Source organism: Coccinella septempunctata, chromosome 2, assembly GCF_907165205.1.
Source record: "Coccinella septempunctata chromosome 2, icCocSept1.1, whole genome shotgun sequence".
In the NCBI taxonomy this organism is placed as follows: Eukaryota; Metazoa; Arthropoda; class Insecta; order Coleoptera; family Coccinellidae; genus Coccinella; species Coccinella septempunctata.
In genome coordinates, this window is record NC_058190.1 from 50,501,826 (window position 1) to 50,528,606 (window position 26,781).

Below are 26,781 nucleotides of genomic sequence, written 5' to 3' on the forward strand. Positions count from 1 at the left end.
GCATTGTGGCGTCAAGATTTGCCATAACAATTCCTGAGATGCTCTCGAAGTATTGATTCATTTAAGCAGACCTTTTTTTGTTTTAATATTGATGTTCAAGTGAAATATTTCATAAGATTCTGGTTTGGTTCTGTCAGGAATATAATGCGCATTAATACATGTTTTTCAACTCAACAAAACCTTATTCTATGAAATTAAAAGTTCGATTTCCTCTACAGAGAGAGCACTAATTGATAGAATAGTTGAAACAGAGTTTCTTTGGAATTTGTGCAGGACAAAAGTTGCGATCCATCACAGGCATGTATGTACCGAACAAATAAGTGTATGAATAAAAGTTTTTTCATTTCTCATATACACTGCGCAAAAAAATTAACGCACATTATGGAAATCCCAAATTTATTCTACAACTGAAGGTGTTCTCAATGATAATTATTTTTATCAGAATTATGCATGCATATGTTATCCACTTTCAACGGTTTTCTTCAATACAGATGTTTTTTCCAGCAGGAATAAAAAAAGATGATATTATCAGATTTTGAATGTATTGGCTCCATTCTGAAATCAGTTGTTCTCGATCAATTCTAGTGATCAATAGTTTTTCTTTCGTTTCATTTTCTACACTCGATCGCTATGCAACGCGAAACACGCAATTTGACCCAGGAGGAATGTGCCCAAGCGGTAGTTTTGCGAGAAGAAGGGTGGACATACACAAGAATTGCAGAAAGGTTTGGAGTTTCCCATACAAGTGTGTCCAGAATGTTGCAGCGATTCAGGGAGACAGGTATGAATGTCCGAAGACCAGGACAGGGTAGACCACGGGTAACAACTGCCATTTAAGAACGTTACTTGAGAGTTTCTTCGTTGAGACAACGGTTTGCAACCGCTCGCCTCCTTCAAATTCAGCTTGAGCAAACTCATGAGGTGCAAATTAGCACTCAGACAATAAGAAATCGGGTCAGAGAATATGATTTAAGGCCTCGTATCGCGGCAAGAGGCCCAGCTCTTACCCCAGCCCATCGAAGGGCACGTTTGGATTTTGCGAGAGAGCATATCCATTGGGAAGAGGCCGATTGGGAAAGAGTTCTCGTCACAGATAAGTCTGGATTCTGCCTTTACCATCGTGATCGACGTTCCCTTGTATGGAGAGGTCCACATGAAAGATATGCTCAGTGCAATTTCCTGAATACTACTGGTTTCGGGGAGGATTGATTATGGTATGGGGTGGAATATCTTTGACTGCTCGCACAGACCTAGTGGTCGTTGATAATGGAGCTATGAATGCTGATAAGTATATAAGGAACATTCTTGAAGAGCATGTAGTGCCATTTGCCCCAAACATTGGTGAAAATTTCATTTTTATGGACGATAATGCCAGACCCCATCGTGCGCGCATCGTTCAGGAGTACCTTGAAGAGGATAAAGTCTCTCGAATGGAATGGCCAGCAAGAAGTCCAGCTCTCAATCCGATTGAGCAGGTTTGGGACAACCTCAATAGAAGGCTGAGAAGTTCAGAAAATCATCCAGCTACTTTTAATAACTTGGTAATCCAACTCGGAGAAATCTGGGAAGGATTAGATCAGAACATTTTAAGATGACTCATTTTGAGTATGAACCGTCGTTGCCGAGCTGTAATTAACGCAAGGGGTGGAAATACCAAGTATTAAATCACTTATCAGCATTTCAGTATTTTAAAAATTGTTCATTTCTCTTCTTTCACATAAGATTCTGTGAAATCCTGAATTTTTCTTCCATTTAATGTGTCTTGTTTCGTTCAAAACCTTCCCGAGAGAACATAAAAAATAAGTTATAAAGTCAATGTAGAGTTAAATTTCATTAAAATTTAGATTTTCAGAATGTGCGTTAATTTTTTTGCGCAGTGTAGAATTATATCTGAGCAAGCACCTTCAAACAAAGTTGCAAAATGGCGAAAGCGACGGTTTCATCCTATACCTGGTAATTTCAAAGGTGAGACTTTCTTTTTGACAGCAGGTAAGTCGAAAAAAATAAATAATTCAGCCCATCGATGAATTCAGCCAATGTGAGATAAATTTTATGGAGCAATAAAAAAGTGGAGCACATTTTTTCAAGGATGATTCTGGGTAATAAAGGGGGAGAAAAAAGAGAGGATTATATACGTTGCAATAAACCGGCATCGTCTACCCTCTAGTAATATCATTTTCCGTGTTTAATTGGGACGCTCATATTGCAAAATCATGCCACTTCCCCTTCATGGCATGGTCGAATTGAGAAATTTATTTAGCCTGAATAAAATCCAGAGAATCTAGCCACGAACATTGGACTGACGTCCGGAAGCCGATGTTCATCCATTGTAGCTCGGATCGACTAGAGTTTCTATCAAAATTTCCATGTAGAATGCAGTTTCCATTGAAATAGTTTGTACACCCACCGTTACGGAAAGAGAGGTTATTTCATGGAGTAAAACACTAATTACTTTCATTAATCACTGAAGTCCCTGTTACGATCCTCGTCCTCTACTTTGCCATTGATTGAACAGATTGCGAAAATGGATTAATACATTCCTGCTAATTGACAGGTATTGAGTACATAGCGTTGTCTTGCGAAACTTCGAAATTTCCTTCTTGGTTTCAACAATCAATAAATATAAAATTACTTCCCGAATTAATTAATTCCATTGGGAAGTCTTGACTAAGATGTCTAAAACACTGGTGTGTGCACTTGTCACTTTTTGCAAGCATCAACAATTCGGAAAATCGAGGATATGGGATCAGTTTCGTGGCGGCGCCACCATGTCATTTGCTTCGTTCTGTCCTTTTTCTACCAAAGGAAGTCCAATGATACTCTCTCGTTTTATTTTGTTCTGCGTTTTGCGAATGTCGATCAACGAGTTCAAAATATGAACTGGCCCATTTTGTCAGCTGTTAAGGAATATTTGTGCTTTACAGTTCAATTTTCGTTGTAAAAACAAATCTGTCAATATTTCAACACTATGGAATAAGGGTTCGAAGGAGGATTTACTGTTCTTCTTCAAGATAATTTCCGTTTGACAACTTGAATTCGTGAGGGGGGTAATTCAATATGATTTTAATAAAACACAGTTGATTGGTCAAACATCAAATATATTCAGTTGACGGAAAGGGAATTTTCACTATATCTACTCAGGAAGAATATTTGAAGAACAAACTCGAATTTATCACTTTCTGATTCTCAATACATGCTCACAATTCACATTACGTATTTCCAATACAGTTTCATTGAAATATTGGTGAAGTTGCCATAAAACTTAGCTATATCCTTCCCGAATGTTCGTTCATCTGATTTTGTCTGCCTCAAATTCCAACAACACTGAATTATTAGCTGTAGTTCTTGATTGTCCATACAGAAACCTGAACTTACTGAACGACATGTTGAATAAATGAATGTTCTACACCCCTTTCTCGAAACTAATACATTTTCACACACCAATAATCGCTTATAAATACAACATATTCGTTAGTCGTAGGAAAGTATTCAAATTATTTTCAAATATCAATTGAAAATGCTCTGTCAAATTCTAAACAGCGCTACCTACAGTGGGAAAAACGAAACTGGTCCGATATCCCCACGAAATTAAAAACAATATCGAATCAGTGAATACACCAGAGTTTTAGACATCTTAGTCTTGACTTAAGTATCTGTGACTCTCAGTTTCACCGGAAACAGCCTCGTATTTTCTTATTTCAAATGGCATATCCTATCGTATAAGAAAAACTAAAATTCGATGTTTCCATAATTTTGACATTTCATAGAATGTCTGTAATAAATATTACTTCGTGATTGTTGGGCATTTATCATAGACATAGAGACATATATGTCTATGGCATTTATGAATGTCATCAGATTTCAAAATTATTCATCGAATTTTAGTTTCCTGAAGTCACAGACTAATCAAAGAGTTCAAAATAGCTGTTTTTCTTCATTTCTTTATGTTCTTTGATCCGAAAGTTTTCGTTTTAGGTATAGGGTTTACTTAGATAAACCCCCTCTTTTTCACGTAGATTAGACTGAAATATCAAAACATAGGTTGTAATTTCACAATCTTGAGTTTTGATGAATTTGATTTGTCCAACTTGATGATTTTCTCATAAACAAACTTCACATTGTCGGCCAAAGAGCAAAAAAAAATGGTTACAAAAATTCTAAAACAAGCTTTTCTTAGCAGAAATATTAAAGGAAGTATGACCACCTAATTTTTTAATAATAATAGTAATAAGAATCCGAATAACTCATACACCATTGAGTTTTTTCCCAAGGTAGGACATTCTATTGAAATTACCAAACCAGCGTTCTAAAGATGCAAAGATATTTGAATCAAGAAAGTAATAGGCTGTTTCTTGTATAACTGTCCGAAAATATTTTAGGGGGAAAGCTGAATTTTTGAAAACCCCAATATGCAAATTTTCAGCACAGAGTTGTGATTAGTTTTCTATGAAAATCTAAAAAATTCCGCGACATATCTCAATCCATCCATTCATTGTTACCTAGAAACACAAAAAATGAGGAACAACACGAGATGCAAGCAATCGCCAATAACGCTGTCGACATGAATAAATTTCCTCAATTCCTCGTAGGGTATTTATAGTTGGTCCGTTTATTTATGCGGGTTTAATCGATATTTATAACCGTTCTCACACTGGCCCCGATCGAGTCATCAGGACAATGCATTAAGAATTTGAAAAATACCAGTCGGAGCAGAAGGTGAGGTGACCAGCAACAAGCAAATTGCTTCCAACGAAAAGTAAACAAATTCCTTTCAGGACATAAATTAATTTCGCGACGTGGAAAATTATAGACCAGGAAAAAGCATGTTCGAAAGATACGATACCCTAATATTATCTCAAGGGCACGTTGAGCGTAGGGGTGTATTTTATGAGTAAAAAAAATTATATGGAATTATACGGCTATAAAGAGCTTTATCATGTGGTGGAAAGAGATAATCTGTGGCGATAATTGAAAGTGTTCTCTCCCTCTTCCCTCAAGTATGTTCAGTGTTTATCTTTTGGGTCATTTAATCCAATAACATTTGAATCCTCATTACCATTAAAATATGCATATGAAAATATGCAAACACTTCGTAGCTTATTAGCTAGGCAGTAGGCAGCAGTGATAGACAGAGAGAACGATAAATCTCAATAAGATTCAACGTTCCAAACGCTCGGCTACAATAACGGGGATGTATTGATATCTAGTTAGCCTATAGACAAAAAAATATTGCGTTACCAAAGCAACGAACAATACCTCATCAGAAAAGTGTCAGTGTGAAGTTTGAGGTCAAGAAAGTAAACCAGAGTTACGCAATAAATTAAAAAAAAAGAAGATGTCCTCCGAAATTGTGAAAATCGAAAAATTGGAGTATCGGGCCATCATCAAGTACCTGTACTTAAAAGGGTTAAGGGGCAAGCAGATTTACGAAGATATGCTTAATACCCTTGGAGATCAATGTCCTTCGTATGCGACCGTGAAAAATTGGACTGCAAGCTTCAAAAGAGGTAAATTTTCCATTGAAGATGATGACCGATCGGAAAGGCCAGTTTCTGTGTCAGTCCCCGAAAATATCGATGCACTTCATGACATGATTTCATCAGACCGTCGAATTGGGCTAAAACGGATATCTGAAGCACTAAATATTTCATACGAACGCATTCATAATATAGTTGACGTCAATTTGGACATGAGAAAAATTGCTGTAGAATGGATCCCAAAATGTTTGAATGTTGACCAAAAGCGTGCAAAGGTAAAAGCATCGCGTTCGATCTGTGCTCGATTTGAAAACGATGTAGACTTCTTAAACCAAATTGTTACTATGGATGAGACTTGGGTACATTTCTATGATCCAGAAACAAAGCAGCAATCGATGGAATGGCGGCACTCTGGTTCTCCAAGACCTAAAAAGTTTCGTGTCCAAAAATCTACTGGAAAAGTTCTTGCTTCAGTTTTTTGGGATTGCCATTGAGTAATCATGATTGATTTCTTCGATAAGGGTAGAACAATAACCGGAGATTACTATTCGACACTGACCACTCTACGGGAAAAAATTAAAGAGAAAAGACGCGTAAAGCTATCAAAAGGTGCTGCACACAAATCTCATGATGCCATGCAAAAAATTCGCGATTCAGGGTTTGAATTACTAGAACACTCCCCTTATTCACCGGATTTGGCTTCATCCGACTATCATCTCTTTCCTCAACTGAAAATAAAGTTTAAAAGGAAATAAATAATAAATGTATCCAATTAAGGGGGGGATTATGTTGAGTAATAAAATACTTTGACATTGAAATCTTGTTTGGTTCTATAGTGGGCTTGGGCTAAGAATTTTTCAATATATCCTCGTACAATTTCTCGAAAATTTGGAAACCAAGGCTGTCCAATGTTGCTCATCCGTTTCGCAAATATAAACGGTAAGGTATTAATTAAGTTTCTGAATTTCGAATAAATTCCCTATGGAGTTCGTTATCCACACACTAGGGGGCTAATGGATTAAATTCTTAATGAAAAACCGCAGATAAAATATAACGAATTAATTTTTTAACTAAATAGACTTTAGGTTAATAAATTCATCTCAGGCCTCTCGGGCAGCTTTATGAAGTCAGGCTTTTCTCCATCGGTAAAAAATCGTATAGGATTGCGAAGTTTTACGCGACTGAGTGAATTTTGTATACTTTTATTTGCCCACGCAGCATTCTGTAATTTGCAACTTCGGAAAAAGTTCAGGAGGTGATGTGGGAATTATAAATGTTCAGAAAAACGTTGTGGCATTGCATGGCATAAGTTTTCAACTTCCTAGGACCAGATTTTTGGAAATATATTATGTGTAACACTGGCTATTTTTGTATGTTTCAAAATTTTTGTACAACAATCAGAACTATTCTCAACTTCCATAAAATTTACCAGCCAGAAATACACTTCAGCTCATTTTGGCGATCGAATTCGATATAATTTTCCCGGCTATCCGTGTGTGAAAGTAACTCCCTCATGCATTTCTCTCCAGTATGTTCCAGATTGACGGAGTCGAACATGAACGCGTGAATCCATGTTTTATATATTGCCCCATTTCGCTTCAACAGTTAACTTCAGTATATTCCCGACGTAGCAAGTCCCGCGGGATGATCTGAAACTGCCTCAAAATCAAAAGTACATAACGTTATTTACAGTGAACACTTTTTCATTCTACCCGTTCCGAATGATATTTCCGAGCTAGTCTTGTACCTTCAGACGATAAAAGGTACCTTCAGCGACTCAGAAGAACGAATTAGTTGCATCAATATTGACATTGGAAATATGACTGCGATATCCTAAGACTTGGATCTGCTAATAACCTCGATCCAGACTTGGTGCAGGGAAGAGATTGAAAAATTTTTCGAGCATGTTCAAAGGTTCGAGAAATGTGTATTTCCTCATCCCTGTCCCGAAGAAATGTTGAGATCTGATGGGTTTTCAATGGGCTACGCTGAATATCGGATATTCTGTATCAGTGAGAGATTAATCAGAGTAATGGTGAATAGATTTGTCGGATACCTACTGATGAAAATCTATACCACTGAAATTACCTGCTATTGCGCTAGCGAAGCACGTGTACTGAAAATTATTCAAAAAATTCAATTATTATGATCTATAGAATACCAGAAACAATAAAAAGTTCCAATTGCGTTTGCATTATTGTGTATTTCCATTATACTGAAAAATAATAATTTTGTGGAATTCCTTTGTACTTGAAAGGGGAATGCAAGAGCATGAAAATCCGTAGATGTTTCACAGCCAGGCGTATGCATTACCCTCAACAACCTAAAGAAGTTATTCTGAAAGCGAAACCCGTATAGCTGAATGAAAAAGTGAATTTTTGGGGAAATTTTCGCTAGGAGCACTTTGCAACAAGCCTATTTTTCTGAAACGTAATAGGAGGTGCTACTGATTCGACAAAACTCTCGCATACTCAAACACAAAGGGAATGAATAATCACCACTATTCTAAACACATATCTGCTTATTTCAAAGGGATTCTGTTACATTCCTCGAATTTGTTCTCTTTGACTTCAGCAGCAACGTACATAGCTATGGAACATGATATAATGTAAAACGTGTCTGTAACAGCTCAACATTTTCAAAGCTTTCTGTATCGTTCATTATGAATGATACAGTTAATCTGTGCTCCAGATATAATTCAGAATGATTGAATGAAAAACTGAACAGGAAACATAACTTGTTTCCAAAACAAATCGTCCTCAAGAAGGCTATGGAATTTTGAGAGTCGAGTCTATGTGTCTTAAAAAATCCTTGAAAGAATCCATGAAATTCACAATGATCCTATCATTTCAAATGAATCTCTCAGATGAAGTCCTTATCACCATTCGTCAGAATCACATCACCATAGAAACAATATGTCAAACTTTTAGCAACAAGAACCACCAGTCAAATTCCATTTACAACAGCATCCTCCAGGTCCACAGAAAAACAAGAAGAATGCCGTATCTAGGGAAGTGTAGATGATCTGAGGAAATTATCTCCCAGCACACAGGAGATGAATCCCAAGTAGAAATCCCTTATGAGGCAGTGAGAATTCCACCTGCTCGATGAAATTTAAATTTCCTCTTGAATATTCGACGGAATAAAAGGATTTTTGAATTCCTCATGAGTCTGAGATGGGGATAAAATTCCAATAAGAATCCTAATCCCTTCAGTAAACCTACACACATATGGTAGACGATGATCTCACAAAATTCGAGAGATAGGAAGAAAGTTTAAATTCAGGATTTCGCAGAAATAAGTGGTTATGATCTGAAAGAGAATCTACTTATAGAGTTTTTGAGAATATGTATGATTTTCAGAAATTATTTTTGAGCATCCTTCGTTCTATATAGGCCAATTTAATTCGTCATTTTTGGATCATATGTTAGTGGTAAACTCAAATTTTTAAAAAAATTCAATAACAAATTCAAAAATTATGGATAAATACTTCCATATATATACTGTTGATAATTGTATAAACTCCACCCATAACTGACTGTAGGTATTTTTGCATCAATAGCTAGAAATTTTAATGGTTACCTTATTTCATTACATTATTATATGGCGTTTATATTAGACTGAACAATCTGAACATCTCAATTTGGTAAAAAAAAGAACCAATTCGTTGCGTTTTACCACACATACATTTTCCAACAGAGCGTGCCTGAATATGATGATTTAATTATGCAGACAAAACACGCAAATTCCTTTTATGACGTTACGAATAAAAGAGAGCAGAATGTGTAAAAACGTCACGTATGATTCTTGCATGCTGACAAACGTGGATGAGATTCATCTGAAAAATCGACGAAATGAATGGAGCGTGCGAGGAATTGAAAAAAGTCCAGTGAAAAATTCACTTCTGGCTAGTAGAATAGTAAGATTTTCTCAACTTAAACTTGCAAATGCGATCACTTGAAAAAAACTAGGTTCCGTATACAATGGTCCTAGTGAATTAGATTTCTATATAACGAACTATGAATAAATTATTCTTTCACCTATAAAACTTTCAAACATCCTCTTCAACTACCACCAACTACTACAACTACTATACCAAATAAGGCATAAGTGTTCACTTCTAAGTTTCCAATGGGGCCATCATTCTTTCCAAATACTTGTTTCAGAGTAAAACTCGAGTGTTTTGGAATTTTTGTTTGATGCTTTTGGCTCTGTAGTTCTTTGATCAGTTTTTTTAGAACGTCATGTATAACTTAACATAACACAATACCCCCAAGCAATAGAAAACGTATGAACCCAAGATATGTACTGCTAATGATTCCCATTCATTCCATGGCATCCCTCTCACTATCCCTCCCATAACTTGTAAAAGAGCAGCTTGAATGCATTATTTACCTTACCGCAGCTAGAAACACAGCAGTTCTGTCCACATTGCGTTTTAACAAACGTAAACAAAACTCCACATTCACTAATTTACTGCCATCCATCCTCCTGAGTTAGTTTGGAATTTGCCTGGAATACTAATTTTAACACCCACTAATAATTTCAGTATACACGGAATATTCAGTTTCCGGAGGATTTCATTCTATATTATAGCATTTAATTATTTCTCAGTATAGATACGAATGAATCTTCTAACAAGCCTTATTCAGCATGCATAGGGGTATCGATTAAACTTAGAATTATTTCCCTCAAAGTGCTTGTTGCTCGTAGTAGCTCTTAGCCTGGAGGCTTTTTCCTTGAGCTAGATAGGTGCCGAATAGTTCTACTTAATATATTATTGGTCCTTTTGTTAACTAATTTTCTCCCTCATGTAGTTCAGGCAATATTTCGACGTTGTTTACTCGATACTATCTTGACAAGGCTTTCGGGTTTCTGCACTAATTTATGTTGTGGTTCTTTTGAGTCAATCAATTTCCTTGCTTTCCATAGTACACGTTACAAATTCTCTTCGGGGGAATTCAATTTCGAATATTACAATGTGAGACGGGAGAATCGAAATATATTTTTTGGAAAATTCAACGACCAAAAACCACCTGTAAATTACATAAAGTGCTCCGTGGAAGCGATTATCCAAAATTGTATTAGTTCAATAGAAAATTCTCTATCTTGTTTGTCATGAGACAAACCTTGTATCAATATTATAAATAATAAGACAACAATAAGCTTCTCATTGCCACAAACGAGAGTTGAGGACCTGCAAGTCTTAGAAATAAAACGTTTCTATTGAATTTTCCCATACTAGACGTATTTTCTCGCAGCATCCGACACATGCAACTTCCATCTTCACGAAGAGTCCCAATCTCGAGGAACTTTATTCGATTTCGAGCTGAAGAGGTGAAATTCGAAAAGTCCAAGATTCCAATACGAATAAATTCTGTGCGATTGTGGGGGAATCTTTGCGCCGATAATGGAAACTCCGAAGATATGAAATGGAAGGAACTGCTGACTATAGTTAAGCGGTATGTTGTGTGAGCAGTGCATTTTTCATTACCTTCAGCGCTAGAAGTATCTGGAGCAGATATTTACAGTACATCGAGCTCGGGTTGGAGTGGCTGAGGGTGGATTGGTTGAGGGGTTTCTCAGACATCTAATATCGGCCACGATTTTCTAAGAGGGGGGAGAGCGGATGTGTGGGCATGTTTATAGGGTGTCCCTTCCTACCATTCATGATTTATCTGAAGAAGGAATATTCTTTGAGATTACAGATTTCTTAGATTCTTTTCTGATGCTTTGATTTTGATGTGAAGGTTTCAAGGTAAAAAGTTATGGAACTGGAAAATGTGTGCAATTTGGCGAATGCGCTGGTTCGTGAACTATATTGCTACTATCATTCTAACGTATTTATTTTATGTATTTGATATTCACGTGAAATTCTTAGACGACTTCTTTTGTAACAATAATACTGTTGAAATTTCAAGTCAACGTTACATTTGAGGATATACGGGGTGTAATAATATGGAGATATTTTTTCATCGAATACAAGGGGTATCAAGTATTGTATAAATAGCTAGCCCCATATTCAGGGTGAGTCTTTGACTCGAACAACCATTTACAGTAGTTTCTTGTGGTCAAAAGAAATTAATTTTTTCTTTGCCATTTTTTCGGAATCAGCTCGGTTTAAAAGATACATGCAGGCTGTTGAAAAACCATAAAAAAATTTATTTTTAGGTCTATCTCACAAACAGTTTTATCGAATGAAATGAATTTCGGAATATAGTTTTTCATTTATTTGATGAATCTTTTTCGAACACAAGATATCACCCACGTCTTCCAGTTTTCTCATTATGACCCTTACGTACCATAAAAATACCAAAAATTCGAAAACCCAACTCTTGAAACTATGTTGAAGGCTATCTAATATATAAAATTCTCGTGTCATAGTTTTCGTTACCATACTCCTCCGAAACGGCTTGGCCGATTTTGATGAAATTTTTTGTGCTTATCCGGTATCTATGAGAATCGGCCAACATCTATTTTTCATCCCCCTAAATGTTAGGGGTAGTCCACCCCTAAATTTTTTATTTCATTTTTTGGACAAAATTTTTAATTTCTATTTTTTTATGATACAACATACAAAAATACATACAATCCTCAATTTTCACCCTTCTACGATCAACCCTTATTTTTTAATAGCCATTTTAGTAATTTAATCATTAGGAAATTATTTATATAGCAAAACAACGTTTGCCGGGTCAGCTATCTATGAGAATCGGCCAACATTTATTTTTCATCCCCCTAAATGTTAGGGGTAGTCCACCCCTAAATTTTTTTTTGTATTTTTTAGACAAAATTTTTAATTTCTATTTTTTTATGATACAACATACAAAAATACATACAATCCTCAATTTTCACCCTTCTACGATCAACCCTTATTTTTTAATAGCCATTTTAGTAATTTAATCATTAGGAAATTATTTATATGGCAAAACAACGTTTGCCGGGTCAGCTATCTATGAGAATCTGCCAACATCTATTTTTCTTCCCCCTAAATGTTAGGGGTAGTCCACCCTTAAATTTTTTTTTTATTTTTTAGACAAAATTTTTAATTTCTATTTTTTTACAAAATTTGTTCACAAAAATACATACAATCCCCAATTTTCACCCTTCTACGATCAACCCTTATTTTTTAATAGCCATTTTAGTAATTTAATCATTTTTTTTAGAAATTACTAGGAAATTATTTATATGGCAAAACAACGTTTGCCGGGTCAGCTAGTCTAGTTATAAAATCAAAGTATTCCTCATATTTCCTCATATAATGCTCCACTTTCGTGTAATTTGATGTTCAAAAATTAAAAAGTATCTGTGAAATTTGAAAAATTGGGTACTTTGGCTGCATACAACTCTGTTTGAAAGATCCACAGATGTGTCACAGATTTAGCTAGTTATTCTGAAGGTAATTTTGTTTTTCCAGAGGAGAAACAGCTCATTATGAAATCTCAAAATGGCTATCTCTTTTTATCAGGGCTAAATCGGGAAAAATTGTAGAGGAAAAAAGTCTTTCTTTTGACCTCAAGAATCTATTGTTAAAATATCTCACCTTGTATGTACTGTGTAAAAAAAATTTCCACGGAAATTATTACGGAGATTATTATACAATAACTTAACATCATTAATACACTTTATTTCTATTCGAATCCTAAGCACAAACATCGTTCTTCAGATTTCTCCATCCTTATCGAACAAATCAACCACGAAATTTGAGTTAAATCAACTGAAATTGTCGCGATGGGCGAAGTTGGTATTAATTTTATTAAAGAGCGTAAATCCAATCTTCCCCATAATCCATCCCACTTAGACTTCCTTTCTGCCGTGCCAGTTCTTGCCGGAAGACTGTAGCAATATCCGGTTGCACCGGATTTTTACACGGCTATCTATCAAGCCACAGGACGTGGCATCAGATCCAGATTTCGCAGGACTAGAATCTAGAGTCGTTGACTTTGAAGGAATTGACCCCTTGATTCTTAACTTCATGATCAGCTATCATTCTCAAAGGTAGTCAATCAAGTCCTCATCAAAACATCCCTATTCCTATTATACAAAGAACAATTAATGGGTCTGATATTTTAATTTCAAAAAAATTTCAAAAAAAACTTAGTTTTCACATTTTCACAGAATATGTGAAAAACTGTAGTTTTCAATATTTATTTCTGGAGGAAGAAAGAGAAGGAGGTAGATTCAATTCACTCATTAGACGAATCAACCTAAATGAGTATGGAAAATATTCACCTCACACAGCAGAGGTTTCCCCAGAATAACACATATTGTATTCGAGGAATCTTGTTGTTTCATTCGCGAATCTGATTATTATTTGTTCGTTGCTGATGACTCGTTTTGGGGCCCATGAATGGATATTTCATCTTCATTAAGGTCGACTTGTTCGTTCATTCAATTACCCATTGGCATTTCGGTGAAATCCGACAAAGGTTGTCAGTTTAAAACGGGAGTTTACCTAGAGCTGGCAATTAACTCACAGACCGAAATCCATGCAAAAATACAATTGATTTTCTGGGAAAATTTTGGATATACATATAAAACTGCGTTTTACTGGAAGGCTTTGGCGTAATAATTCTTTGGTGATGATAGTTTGAGTCTCTTATGATTGTAGTAGTTACGTTTTTCTGATTTTGAGGGTTCAAAAACTTTACACATGATCTAGAGTAAAGTAAGAGGCGAAAAGAATCAGTTGAAGGAAGGAATAATGTTCGAATTTCGAACAGGCCTGGAGAAAACAAATTCAGTGTAAAAAATCTTCAGTTTTTCCATCAAAATCTTGTTATTATAAAAATTAAAGAATCAAAACATCCCTTGGAAGTCTGTCGGCAAAACACTCGTAATAACGGGTTGCTGATAGGGCAGTATCATCTGGTTCCCTCAAGCTTTTGCATGATTGCATGGTTTCCTCGATAGTACCTTCATCGATACCCATTCTTCTCAAATGTGCTTCGATGTTGGCAGCCTTAAGATTGCCTTTCTCGTCGAAGAAATCTTCTTTAAGTGCTAGACAATAAACAAACTCCACTTCCTGTCTCTTTGATTCATTGGCGTGTCCTGTTCTCATCATATTCTGGTAGCTCTCGTCATCGACTCCAACCTCTTTTCTGCACTGTTCTTGTAGTTTTTTCAATTCTTTGTTCCATTCTTTCTTCTCGTCGGCCTAAAAAAATTGGTCTGTTTTAAGTAGGCGAATAAAAAATTGTTTCCCACTGGAAATCCGCTAGAGGTTGAGCCTCTTGAGTGGAAAGTACTGCAGTTACAAATTTGAAATGGGTTAGAGGGAAAATCTTCCTTTTCTATGTCTCAAATGGATTCTATGATGAAGAAAAATTCGATATTTTCATTCCAGTTTTTTTCAGCTCTAATTGAGCCTAAAAGTACTGCTTCGAAAAAACAAGGGATAGTTTACAGCTTCACAGTAGCTTCGCTTGACTTATTGGTCCCTTTCACGCCAAATAGAGTCTAAATATATAAAGAGAATTTGGCTAGTATATCAATGAATAAGTTGTCTTTCTCGTGGACTGGGCATACGAAAGAGAACGAAAGCAAACATATCCCCTGTCAAATAATTTGAAATTTCGCTACTTTTACATTGAATAGTACCTAATCATAAATCTTTCAAAAGATGTAGATCTCTTGTAGGTGACTGGACCAAAGATTACTCACCTGCGACAACGAGAATGAGATGAGAAAAACTAGGAAAAAAATCGATTTCATTTTCACCACTACTAGAACCAGAGCGAACTGTATTTTGTCCAAAAAAATTATGTATATTTATATTACCTGAAATGAGAGGGGATTGTCCTGAACAGAAAACGAAATTCCATTTTAAAATCATTATTTTACATTGTGGATTCGTGGTCATTCATCAGTGTCAACCAAAAAATGCCGCTGATTGATAATAATGAATAGGTGTATGTCAGAATGATAAGGAACTTCTCCATTCTTTATTGTCAATCGAGCTCTCCTTATTAGTGTTACAAAGTAGATGGAGTCGTTTTTACCATGTCGAATATGTCTACTGGTACCCGAAGTGAGATGTTTGAGAATATTTTTTTCGACGGTTGTCTAAAGCCCGTTTGCAACAGCCGAGAATTCTCTGGAGAATTCGCTACAAAATTCTCGCAAGAAAAGGGCGGAGCCTATTTAGTACGCAACTGAACAGAGAATTCTACCGAAAGTGCGTATGTAACGGTACATAATTCACGGCGCATGAAATCTCGAGTAAATTTTCTAGAGAATTCTCGGCTGTTGCAAACGGGCTTAAAAATTAAGTTTCATGATAATTTCAGCCTGTACCTATTACAACATTATTTATTCTCGAAAACCGTTACTTTAAACGAGAAATTACAAGAGACCTTCTTTGTTCAAAACGAATGCTCGATGCTAACTACAAAATGCGCTATCACAACAGCCCTGATTTCTATTCGGAATTGCTTTTCCTCGATGAAGGGTTGAAATAACAGGAATTAAAAAAGTGCAGAAATCAAGGGATTTTTCAAATTTCCATTTTAGGCCAAAAGGGCCGTGAGTTCACATCGTATATGAGAAATAAAAAGAGGTTGGCAATTAGTTTTATTTATTGCTCTCACATGATGAGGACTTCTGCAGGTAAATATTTGGCATAACACTCATAATACCGAATTGTCAAAAGCAGAACACGTTCTGGTTTTTCAATTTTGTCGCATTCTTCAATAGCTTTATTTGTGGTTTCCTCCTTAACGCCAACGTCTTTCAGATGTTTCCTGAATATGTCCGATTTCAAATTACCCTTCTTGTCAATGAAGTTATTGTCGACTGCTAAGCAATAAATGAACTTCAAAACCTTTTCGTCCGATTCATCCACAACCCTAGATTTTTTTAATTTCTCGAGGGCTTCCTTGTCCATCCCACTCTCATTTCTACACTTTTCCTGCATCTTGACCAACGACTTCTTCCAGTCTTTCTTGGAAACCGCCTAGAAATTTATTAGGATAATAATTCACATTATAAATGAAGGATTTACGAGACAACCTCTGACACAAAAACCACAAGGAAAACCAGTAGTATATATCTCATGGCGTAGAACGATTTTCACAGACTAAAGGATATAATTTTTTTATGCAGGTCTTTAGTTTTTAAGGGGGTATTACTTGAAGTAAACAATTAAAAATTTTCACATATCTTTAATTTTGATATGAGAAATATAATAATTGGTCATTTTTATCATGTAATGGTGGAGTTAATTATAATTGTACGGGTCATATCAACCTTATCACAATCGGACAAGTTCTACTTTTCAACGGATATAAAATCTAATTATAATATACAGGATGTTCATTTAAGATGGGGCAAAATGCAGGAAGTGATTCCTTCTCCGGGAAGGAATTGTACCCCACCTACAATATGAGATGTCAAAGATATAATTTTTCTCACGTTTTCATATAACATTTTTCATAGCACTCACATCACATGTATCAGATGAAGACCGATGAAGGTCCAGACAAAAAAAAAGTCAGTATGTATTTGTAGCTGGATAGAACTAGCGCGTACTACACTACGAGTACCGAAATATTAAATATTACAAAAAAGTTTAAAAGCATTAGTGTTTTCTACTATGGATTCGGAGCCTAGACTAAGAGTACTTGTTTCGACAAGCACCCAAAGGTTTCAAGAAATAACGCTTTCAGCAAACTCGCCTTAATTTCAAACTTCCTTCTGTACCACGTGTTTGAACCAATTGTAAACTTCAATTAGGCAATGTCACTATGACAAGCGCAGCATTTCTTCGGAAATTCAAACCAGCACAAAATTAATTATCGGAATTTTCCCACACTTCACAGGAAGTCCATATTTAAATTTGTTGATTTTTTTGACATAATATCTACATCAATATTGACGTGAAATATTCTTACCGCACTACGTTAATTTTTCTCGGTCGAAATTGTTCAAGAATTTCAATCTGAATATTCTCAGTATAAAGTTTCTCTTGACACTATACTCCATTCACATTTATTTTAGCAGTCGGTTGGCCATGAAATAATTTTCTCAAGTTTTTGTAACTAGAACCGGAGTAAGGTTGGCACTCATGAAAAGTCGTTAATGTCATAACGCCGTTGCCACAACTAATATCAATTTTTATTACGAAAATGCCGAAAGTGATTGAAAAAAGAGACAAGGTTTCAGGAAGTGCTATTTAAAAGTTTCCTTCTATTGGGAGACCCAAAAATGTGGTGGCATTTGAGAATTTTATGTTTGAGTGAATTAATGCGAAAAGTTTACTATAGGATTTTCGATTAATGTCATCGTAGAATAAGTTCCCGAAAATTGATTTTTCTATTTTTCATTTGACTTGTCCCATACATTGTAAATGTCTTAAGGTACCAATAAATACCATATTGTTATTATATCAATGTATTAAGATGAACAACCACAAATACGCGCCAGTTGTCCTGTTAATTGTTTATTCATGTGAAATTTTTGTTCAAAGGTGTAGTTCATCTTGACTTGAAATTTCCTTTAATTCCTTTTACTTATATTGATGCAAGATGATTTTTGTTGAAGAATTTACCATTCTTGTAATTATCTGTTAATTCCTTCGGGAGATACCCATTCCCACTTCATCATATGCATTTCGTCTTCGGGTTAATATTTTTGAAATCTACAACTGATGTAACGTACTCAAACTTTAGCCAAAGAAGATAACGGACATAAACTCTCCTCAAGCTAGTGCATATTATGATATTATACTGATCTCTTCATTTTTTCATGAAAATAACTGGATTTAGTATAGCTTCAATCAGTTTGTATGAACTTCAATTATGTTCGTCACATATTTTCCGAAGGGATTCGACATTGTGATAAAATACGTAATAACAGAAACTTTTACATAGAACGGGCAACATAGCGGTGATTTAAAACCCAAAAATGTTTTGTCAAGCGTCATAACCCCACATTTTCGTACTATACAGAGTGAAATGTGTCAAATTTCCATGGCCAACCGAGTGCTAAAATAAAAGTGAATGGAGTATTATCCTGTGAATTTTTTAAAACCGGCCAAACGCATCATTCGGTGAACTTTAATAATTTATTGATCCAATTTGTCTGAATGAAAACGTTGAATGAAAATCAGCAATCGATAATTCGTTGATGCGAAGCTTCATTGAAACTGAACCACCATTTTTCCCGCAGTTTGAACTGATTCTCTGGCACTTTCGGATGAAAAGGTCCCTCCGTAAGTCGAAAATGTTTTCTTGGCAATTTCCCAATAGTCGTGGCTTAAATTTCACCTAGCGTATGATGCGCTCTGATTGTGTCTATGTAGTGTAACAGAGTCGAAATCCTACAAAAGTATACAAAAATACCTAAGAATATCCCAAAATTATGAAATTGATCGTAATCTTGAACCTTTTGAGCATTCTTTCAAAGGATCTGCTTCTTATAGAGTAAGAACGGGTAAGCTTAGAGCTTTTTTGTTAGAAAATTTGAGAGTAGCTTTACCACAGTTCACTCAATGCATAAAATCTTTCGCTTAGGTGAAAAATTACTAACTTAATAGAAGTGTTTTACCAAGTGATAGCATTTTCGAATAGCTTCGAATTCTTCTCGAGGTATTGTCATTAAAAACGACAATGTTGCGTTAGTCAGTCATGTGACATGATTTTTTTCCGGATTTGCCCTCGATTCCAAAGATGGTAAGAACTGCTCCAGACGTATATGGTAATGGCCTGTCTCGGCAATAAAGATTTAGGGGTTGTCGGAATACGGAATTCCATCAAAAGGACATGGAAATATCATCCAGAAAGTCGAGCAGATGGTGAGCAGCTGATTTTCCTCGGAAATTCGAATCTTCCATTCTTGAGGAACAAATCGCAAACACCAACGGCGCATGAAAAGATGGGAAATTGGCTTTCATATATTCAAGATACATATTTCAAGTGAGAAACTCAAATTTGCCACAAAATTAAATCTTCCACATTATTCTAAGAGACTCTTTGATGAAAAATATGAAAGTTTGGACTATGCCGGATTATATACATAAATACTCAGCTTTAAATTTGCTGTTTGAGAATCGTATAGCTCTAAATCGAAGTTACTTCTTGCAGAAATCTTCAAATAATTTAAAGAGGTGATCTGCATTATAAAAATATTTTGTGCGTCTTGAAAACACTCGAAAAAATAAATATCTGGGTTAACTTTCACGAGAGTGTGGAATGTTGGGTAATTAACGATAACTTACTTATTTTATGCTGATCTAGAAACAATTAGACCTATCTCAGTCTCAGTATTATTTGATGTTGCATACTGGGAAACTTTTCATGTTCGTGTTTAAGCATGTTTATGCATATTTCATAATGATAATTGCAGACAGATTTCAATATATTACTGTTCATAATCAGTTATTCTTGGAAGAAGGTAACTCGAAGTTACCTCCCGAGTTTCGAATAAGTAAAAATGTAGATATCTACTGTAATAAGAAATGGGTCTTTGACTTCAGGCTGCTCAAGAAAACACTCTTGAGAACTTGCATTAAATGTGGAAAGCGGGAAGTCTTTGATCCCCATCCCGACTCGGAAATACTTGACATACCATTTTTTTTTCCAGTATGAATTCTTAACTCGTTTGCGATGTCAGTGCTGGACGATGATTCTTCCATCCTGACTAGCCAAAGTAAGGCAGCGATAGAGGAATATGTCCGGAAGAATCTTTTGGAGGAGAAATACGGCATCATCGCACTTTACATTCCAGTTTTTCTGTCCGCTTTAGTTGCAAACTGCCTGGTTATTCTGGTTGTCATCAAGGACCAATATATGAGAAGGTAAGATACTCTTTTTTCTGGTTACTGATTATTTCATTCAAATTTGTCGTCGTACTTCGAAGTGTGCAAGAAGGAATAACGAAAATTTTTGTCATGGCACATAACCAAAAAAGGTATTTGATAATTTGTGAAATTCTCAGGAAGAGATGGAATTCACTTAATTAATATTTCACGGCGTGAAAGTGGAAAATAAATGAGAAACGACAATTAATCGTATTTAACGGTGAATATCTACTCTCATTTTGATTCGAAGTATTCATGGCAACCAGTAATAACTTCGCATTCCAGGTTTTGAGACTTTTCGAAACAGTAAAGCGGAAACATCTGAAGATGAAATGGAATTTTGACACTTTAATACTCGACCAGTAACCATCCTACTCTTCCACGAAAAGCTATTTTGTCTTCAGGACAAGTCCTATTTGCCGAGCTGAATTCAGAAGTTACGTCACTTTGAATTTCCAATGTTGAGTCAATTCTAAAGTTGAAATCACTTTTTTTGAACTCAGCTCGTCAAAACGCATACAATAAAAACGAAAGAATGGGCGAGTTTCCTAAAACTCCAAAATCGAATTTAAAATTATTTATGGAAACCCTTTTCTATTAGTTATCCAACACGTAAAAGATTCGCTTCAAAATTAAGATATTTCAGAAATATACCCTTCGAAACTTCGAGTATGTAAAGGTTTGTGACGTAGAATGCCTTTACTAAAGTCTAGTAATTTTTGTTAATTAGACAACAGTGGAACTGATCAAGAAGATATAGAATTCTATATCCACACATTTCAAAAAATTGTTTCTGTAATCTGTGTCTATATATTCTTAAAAACGATGACATTTTGTGTCATTGTTTGATATTTCTATGCACTATTTGTTTTCCTTGTCAAATGTGATCACCAAACTTGATATTTATTAAGTCTATGATGATCATAAAACTTTCATGACCTTTATTGATTCGACGGGCGTTGCCGGATTGTGAAAATGACGTAGAATGTTCATAAGAGAGCACTTTTCGTAAGTGAATACAGACAAAACGCAATATGTTAAAATTTAAAAAAATATATTTCGATATATTAGAGTTATAAGGATTTCAATGACATATATTTTGAAATTTAGGAAAATACCCCATACAAAAAAATTGCCACCCATCAAAATGTAGACGGACCGTGAACACATTATTACTAAATATTATTTTTTTAGTCCTTGCTGTTCTTATTATAAGAGACATGCCTTGAAACCAATCTTCAGCTACGATTGGAGATTAGGATAACCCTTGACAACCTAAATTTAATTATGACCAGCTCGCAGTAAACAGGGTGAGTCTTTGACTCGTAAAAATATTTCATCAGTAGATTCTTGAGGTCAAAAGAAACTATTTTTTTCTATACCATTTTTTTCGAGTCGGCCTTGATGAAGAGATATAGCCATTTGAAGTTTTCATAATGAGCTGTGTCACTCCTGGAAAAACAAAATTACCTTCAGAATAACTAGGTAAATCTGTGACACTACACATCTGTGGATCTTTTAAAAAGAGTTGCATTCGCTCAAAGTACCCAATATCATAAAAAATTTTCATTTTTCAATATCAGATTTCTCGAAAACAGCGCATTATACAAGAAAATATTTTTATTAGATGAAATCGAACTTAGTTTCAAGAGTTGGGTTCTTTGATGTTTTGGTATTTTTATGGTACGTAATGGTCATAATGGGAAAACTGGAAGACGTGGGTGATATCTTGTGTTCGAAAAAGATCAATCAAATAAATGAAAAAATTTGTTCCGAAATTCGTTTCATTCGATTGAACCGTTTGTAACATAGAACTAAAAATAATATTTTCTTATGGTTTTTGAACAGTCTGTATCTTGCAAACCAAGCTGAATCGGAAAAAATGGTATAGGAAAGAGGTGTTTCTTTCGACCTCAAGAATCAATTGCTGAAATATTTGTATGAGTCAAAAACTTTGTTTTGATTTTGATCAGAATGGATCACTTTGTCATATCCTTGATAATTTCTGCTCAGGTTTATGTATATACTTCATTCACTTTTATTTTAGCAGTCGGTTGGCCATGGAAATTTGACACATTTCACTCGGTATAGTACGAAAATGTGGGGTTATGAAGCTTGTCAAAACATTTTTGGGTTTTAAATCAACGCTATGTTGCCCGTTCTACGTAAAAGTTTCTGTTAATACGTATTTTATCACTATGTCGAATCTCTTCGGAAAATATGTGACGAACATAATTGAAGTTTATACAAACTGATTGAAGGCATACCAAATCCAGTTATTTGCATGGAAAATACAAGAGATCAGTATAATATCATAATATGCACTAGCTTGAGGAGAGTTAATGTTCGTTACCCTCTTTGGCTTACATCATTTGTAGTTTTCAAAAATATTAACTCGAAGATGAAATGCATATGATGCAGTGGTTGGGAATGGGTATCTCCCGAAGGAATTAACAGATAATTACAAGAATGTTAAATTCTTCAACAAAAATCATCTTGCATCAATATGAGTAAAATGAATTGAAGGAAGTTTCAAGTTAAGATGAACTTCACATGAATAAACAAGTAACAGGGCAACTTGTGCGTATTTGTGGCTATTCATCTTAATACATTGATGTAATAATAATAATTATAGGTATTTATTAGTACCTTAAGACATTCACATTGTATAGGACAAGTCAAATGGAAAATAGAAAAATCCATTTTAGGGAACTTATTCTCCGATAACATTGATCGAAAATCCTGTAGTAAACTTTTCGCATTAATTCACTCAAACATAAAATTCTCAAATGCCACCACTTTTTTGGGTCTCCCAATAGAAGGAAATTCTTTGTCATCCTCTTCGCATTCACAATCTTTCTGATTGTGGAAATATTCAGCTGAAATATAAGTCGTTTAGATTCAGATGAAACATTATATAAATTCTCTTACATTAAATATGTTCGCTACCGTCTGACGTATTGTGGATTTTAGAATATCAGGGTATAACTATTTGAATGAGCGGACCTGAATTCTAAATAGCACTTCCTGAAACCCTGTCTCTTTTTTCAATCACTTTCGGCATTTTCGTAATAAAAATTGATATTAGTTGTGGCAACGGCGTTATGACATAAACGACATTTCATGAGTGCCAACCTTACTCCGTTCTAGTTACAAAAACTTGAGAAAATTATTTCATGGCCAGCCGACTGCTGAAATAAATTTGAATGAAGTATAGATAGGTACACATCTCTCGACTGGAAGTATTTCTGTCAAAAATACCCACGAAAGTAAGACATATCAAACATATCTCTTGGACACTTAATTTTATAAACAAAAACGTAAAAAAAGTTACCTACCATTTCTGACTCCATATTTCAGAAAGGGTACATATTTGACGACATGTTTCTTCAGGACACATTACTGTTTTCGGAAAAGAAATCCCCTAACATCTAATGTAAAACCCTGTAATCTCCACCCATGTAATCTAGGATATATCCTAGTTGAAATAGGAATAGACCGAGGAAATTAAAAATATTCTCGCGAACATGTGCGTGTTGGCATTGGGTTAGACACATCATAATGCATTCTGTCTACAAGCACCTATCGTTACCTCGCTCATTTTCCATTTTATTCCCATTCGATCCCATCAAAACCCTCTCCAACACTTTCATTACTACTCATAAATAATGTACGGGTAGTACGATCAAAACTAATCGAACATTTTGCAAATATTTTAACTCCCATCGGGTATAAATCATTCGCACCCATTTCGCAGACATATACGACCGATTCGAAGAGAAATACAAAACACGCCCACGTTAAATATTTGGGCAATCGAAATAGTTCTGTCTTCTATCCAAACACTCTCAAATTTATAGAACGGAAAAGGTCGAAAATAAGCAAACATTTACGTTATATTTATAGAGTATGAATGAAATTCTGTGCGTTACTGAGAGGTTGGATATACATATATCTATTAAATTTCGGACCTAGCAGTTTGTTAGCGTACTCTTTTACCTACAGGTAATAGGTGCGCACAATTGGATGATATTCCTTGATAAAATAAGCAGCTCCAGGAAATATTGTTGTATGTATCGAAAAGAGATTCCTGAGGAATATAAAAATAGCCAAATTTTGTATGCGAGCTCTCCAAGCATGCTCGAGGTAGAAATGCATTCAAATTTAAATATGAAAACAATACCGATGAAGAACTATTGTCTCCTATACAGGGTGTATCTTTGACTCCTTCAAATATTTCAACAATAGATTCTTGAGGTCAAAGAAACACACTGTATAGTATTCTCTCTGTTCATTTCCCGATTTGTCCTATTAGTTGTATTCTGATTCTATGAAGGATCTTTTCCTATGTGGGGATTACGTGACTCAATGATGCTTGTTCAGTGCCTACTTGGATTAATCTTGTTCCTTCAATGTTTCAGCGTCACAAACTATTTTCTAGTGAATCTGTCTGTCGCTGATCTGCTTGTGACGTTAATCTGCATGCCAAAGGCAGCCATTGAAGCCTACAAATCGACCTATGACTTGGGCAGGTACTCCTGTAAAATATCCTCCTATTTACAATGTAAGTACTCTCATTTCCTTTCGATGCCTCGATTAGAAAATCAATGTGGGAACAAATATTCTACATATTGTCGTCAAAAATTGTTTCGAGTTTTAATTTCATTATAATTACTATCAATATATCGACTGGTGGAGGGAGACATTTCAGCATAATCAGTTGACATACGAATTTTTTCAATCCAAAAAGAATGCACTGTGCTAGGTTTCCTATTGGTAAAAGTAAAAGGTACTGATTAAAAAAAATCTCGCTATCCTTTACCATCCTGATCATATTGAATTCGCACACTTTCTATTTAAAGGTTTATCAATATCGTAGACCCTTTTTTGTGCCTGTTCATCTCGATGCAAAATGGTTGTGATACGTGAAAAAATATTCTGCTTTTTCCCCAGGCGTTGCTGTGTCATCCAGTATATTCACGATAACAGCCATGGCGTTGGACCGATACCTGGCCATTGCAAAGCCGATGGGATTCTTCTATCGTTGCTTCAACAAAAAGACGACAACAATCGTCATAATATGTCTCTGGTCATTTTCATTAACCTTGCTGTTTCCCATGTACATAATTGTGGATTTACATAACGATCCACTTCATTTTTCCGCGAATATCACTGTAGACGTGGAGATTTGCCACGAGGACTGGTCTAATTTCAGCCTGATATCACGGGAAAACATGGGAGTTATATGGTTCATCTGCATTTTCACAGTTCCAGGTGAGTACGAGTACTATTCTATTATAATCAGCCATCCTCAGCTAATAAGTTAAAGATTAATATCCTGAATTTCTTCGCAATATTTATGAAACACCCTGTATAAATGTCTAATAAGTTATTATGTTTGTGACTCTATGCGCATCATTCTAGTTCTAAATAATAAATAAGCATGCATCGTGTGTGTCTCATACATTCCACATAATAAGGGAAAAACTGTATGAAGCGTCCCTATCTTTGCAAAAATAATAGGCTACAAGGATGTGCTTTCTGAGAAAAGATACGCATAAGGGCAAAAAGATTGATATCTGCTGGAAGTAAGGAGTAATGACGATAATCTCTGAATTCTCGTTTCGACAAATCGAAAGGTGAAAGCTTTGCTGTGGTTTAATAACAGAGGCAAATAATGGTGAAAAAAGTTGAATTCGCAGATTCTTCCCGGGGATTTTCAAAATAATTTCAATAAACTGAAACAGAGGGTTCGTTAGTTTTCGTGAAAATTAATGAAAGGGTAGATACGTAGTCGAAGCAAAAATAATTCAAGTACAGACCATAGCCCTTAAAAAACTACCCCTTCCTTTTTGGATAGGAAATGTGGATCAAGGAAAACATCGTTTCTTCATCTGAGTGGGGACGTGCATGGTTTTCACACTTTGATTTGCAACAAGGATAGTATTCAATTACAGTCCTCGTCCTAATAGTGTATAACCCACACCTGAAGATCTGAGTGACCTGAGGGACGAGTAAGGTCATTCCCTAGTCACCAGGAGTTGCACACTCATCAAGATTCTGTTTGACTGTCGGTAATGGACGCAGAAGGGTGAGAAGACATCTTATTAGGCAATACGAGGATATATTGAAAAATTCTTAGCCTACTATAGAACCAAACAAAATTTCAATGTCGAAATATTTTATTACTCAACATATTCTCTTCTTAATTGAATACATTCATTACAGCGAACCTGCAACGTCTCTAGACCTTTCAAAAAAACTGTTTCTTCTTGCTCTGCAAACCAGACCTCCACAGCTTTTATTACCTCCTCGTAGGAAGAAAATTTACGACCTTTTTTCAGTTGAAGATAGAGATGATAGTCGGATGAAGCTAAATCTGGTGAATATGGGAGGTGTTCTAGTAATTCAAACCCTAAATCACTAATTTTTGCATGGCAACATGAGATTTGTGTGCAGGGGCGTTGTCATGCGAAAACAAAACACCTTTGGATTGCGTTCCGC

The 26,781-nt window shown here is 35.4% G+C and overlaps 3 protein-coding genes across 4 annotated transcripts in view; 1 reads left to right on the top strand and 2 right to left on the bottom strand.

Moving 5' to 3' along the window:
• Nucleotides 1–26,781, top strand: part of LOC123307904 (neuropeptide FF receptor 2-like) — a 56,621-nt gene that overhangs the window by 17,615 nt on the left and 12,225 nt on the right. The window contains exons 1-4 of one of the 2 annotated variants that reach the window (XM_044890388.1): nt 15,480–15,510; nt 20,061–20,274; nt 24,699–24,841; nt 25,231–25,551. In XM_044890388.1, the coding sequence (XP_044746323.1) occupies nt 20,084–20,274; nt 24,699–24,841; nt 25,231–25,551 (655 nt within the window). In that variant the 5' untranslated portion in view covers nt 15,480–15,510; nt 20,061–20,083. Of the gene's footprint in view, nt 1–15,479; nt 15,511–20,060; nt 20,275–24,698; nt 24,842–25,230; nt 25,552–26,781 lie in introns of those variants that run through there. The other variant, XM_044890387.1, reaches the window with a different exon arrangement.
• Nucleotides 14,217–15,266, bottom strand: LOC123307905. The gene is made up of 2 exons (XM_044890389.1): nt 15,144–15,266; nt 14,217–14,637 (listed from the first exon to the last, which is right to left on the bottom strand). Exons 1-2 carry the CDS (start codon nt 15,192–15,194, stop codon nt 14,269–14,271), a joined length of 420 nt encoding a protein of 139 aa, XP_044746324.1. The 5' UTR covers nt 15,195–15,266; the 3' UTR covers nt 14,217–14,268.
• LOC123307907 lies at nt 16,040–16,633 on the bottom strand. Its single transcript, XM_044890390.1, has 2 exons — nt 16,491–16,633; nt 16,040–16,434 (listed from the first exon to the last, which is right to left on the bottom strand). The coding sequence occupies exons 1-2, from the start codon at nt 16,533–16,535 to the stop codon at nt 16,066–16,068; spliced, it is 414 nt and encodes a 137-aa protein (XP_044746325.1). The 5' UTR covers nt 16,536–16,633; the 3' UTR covers nt 16,040–16,065.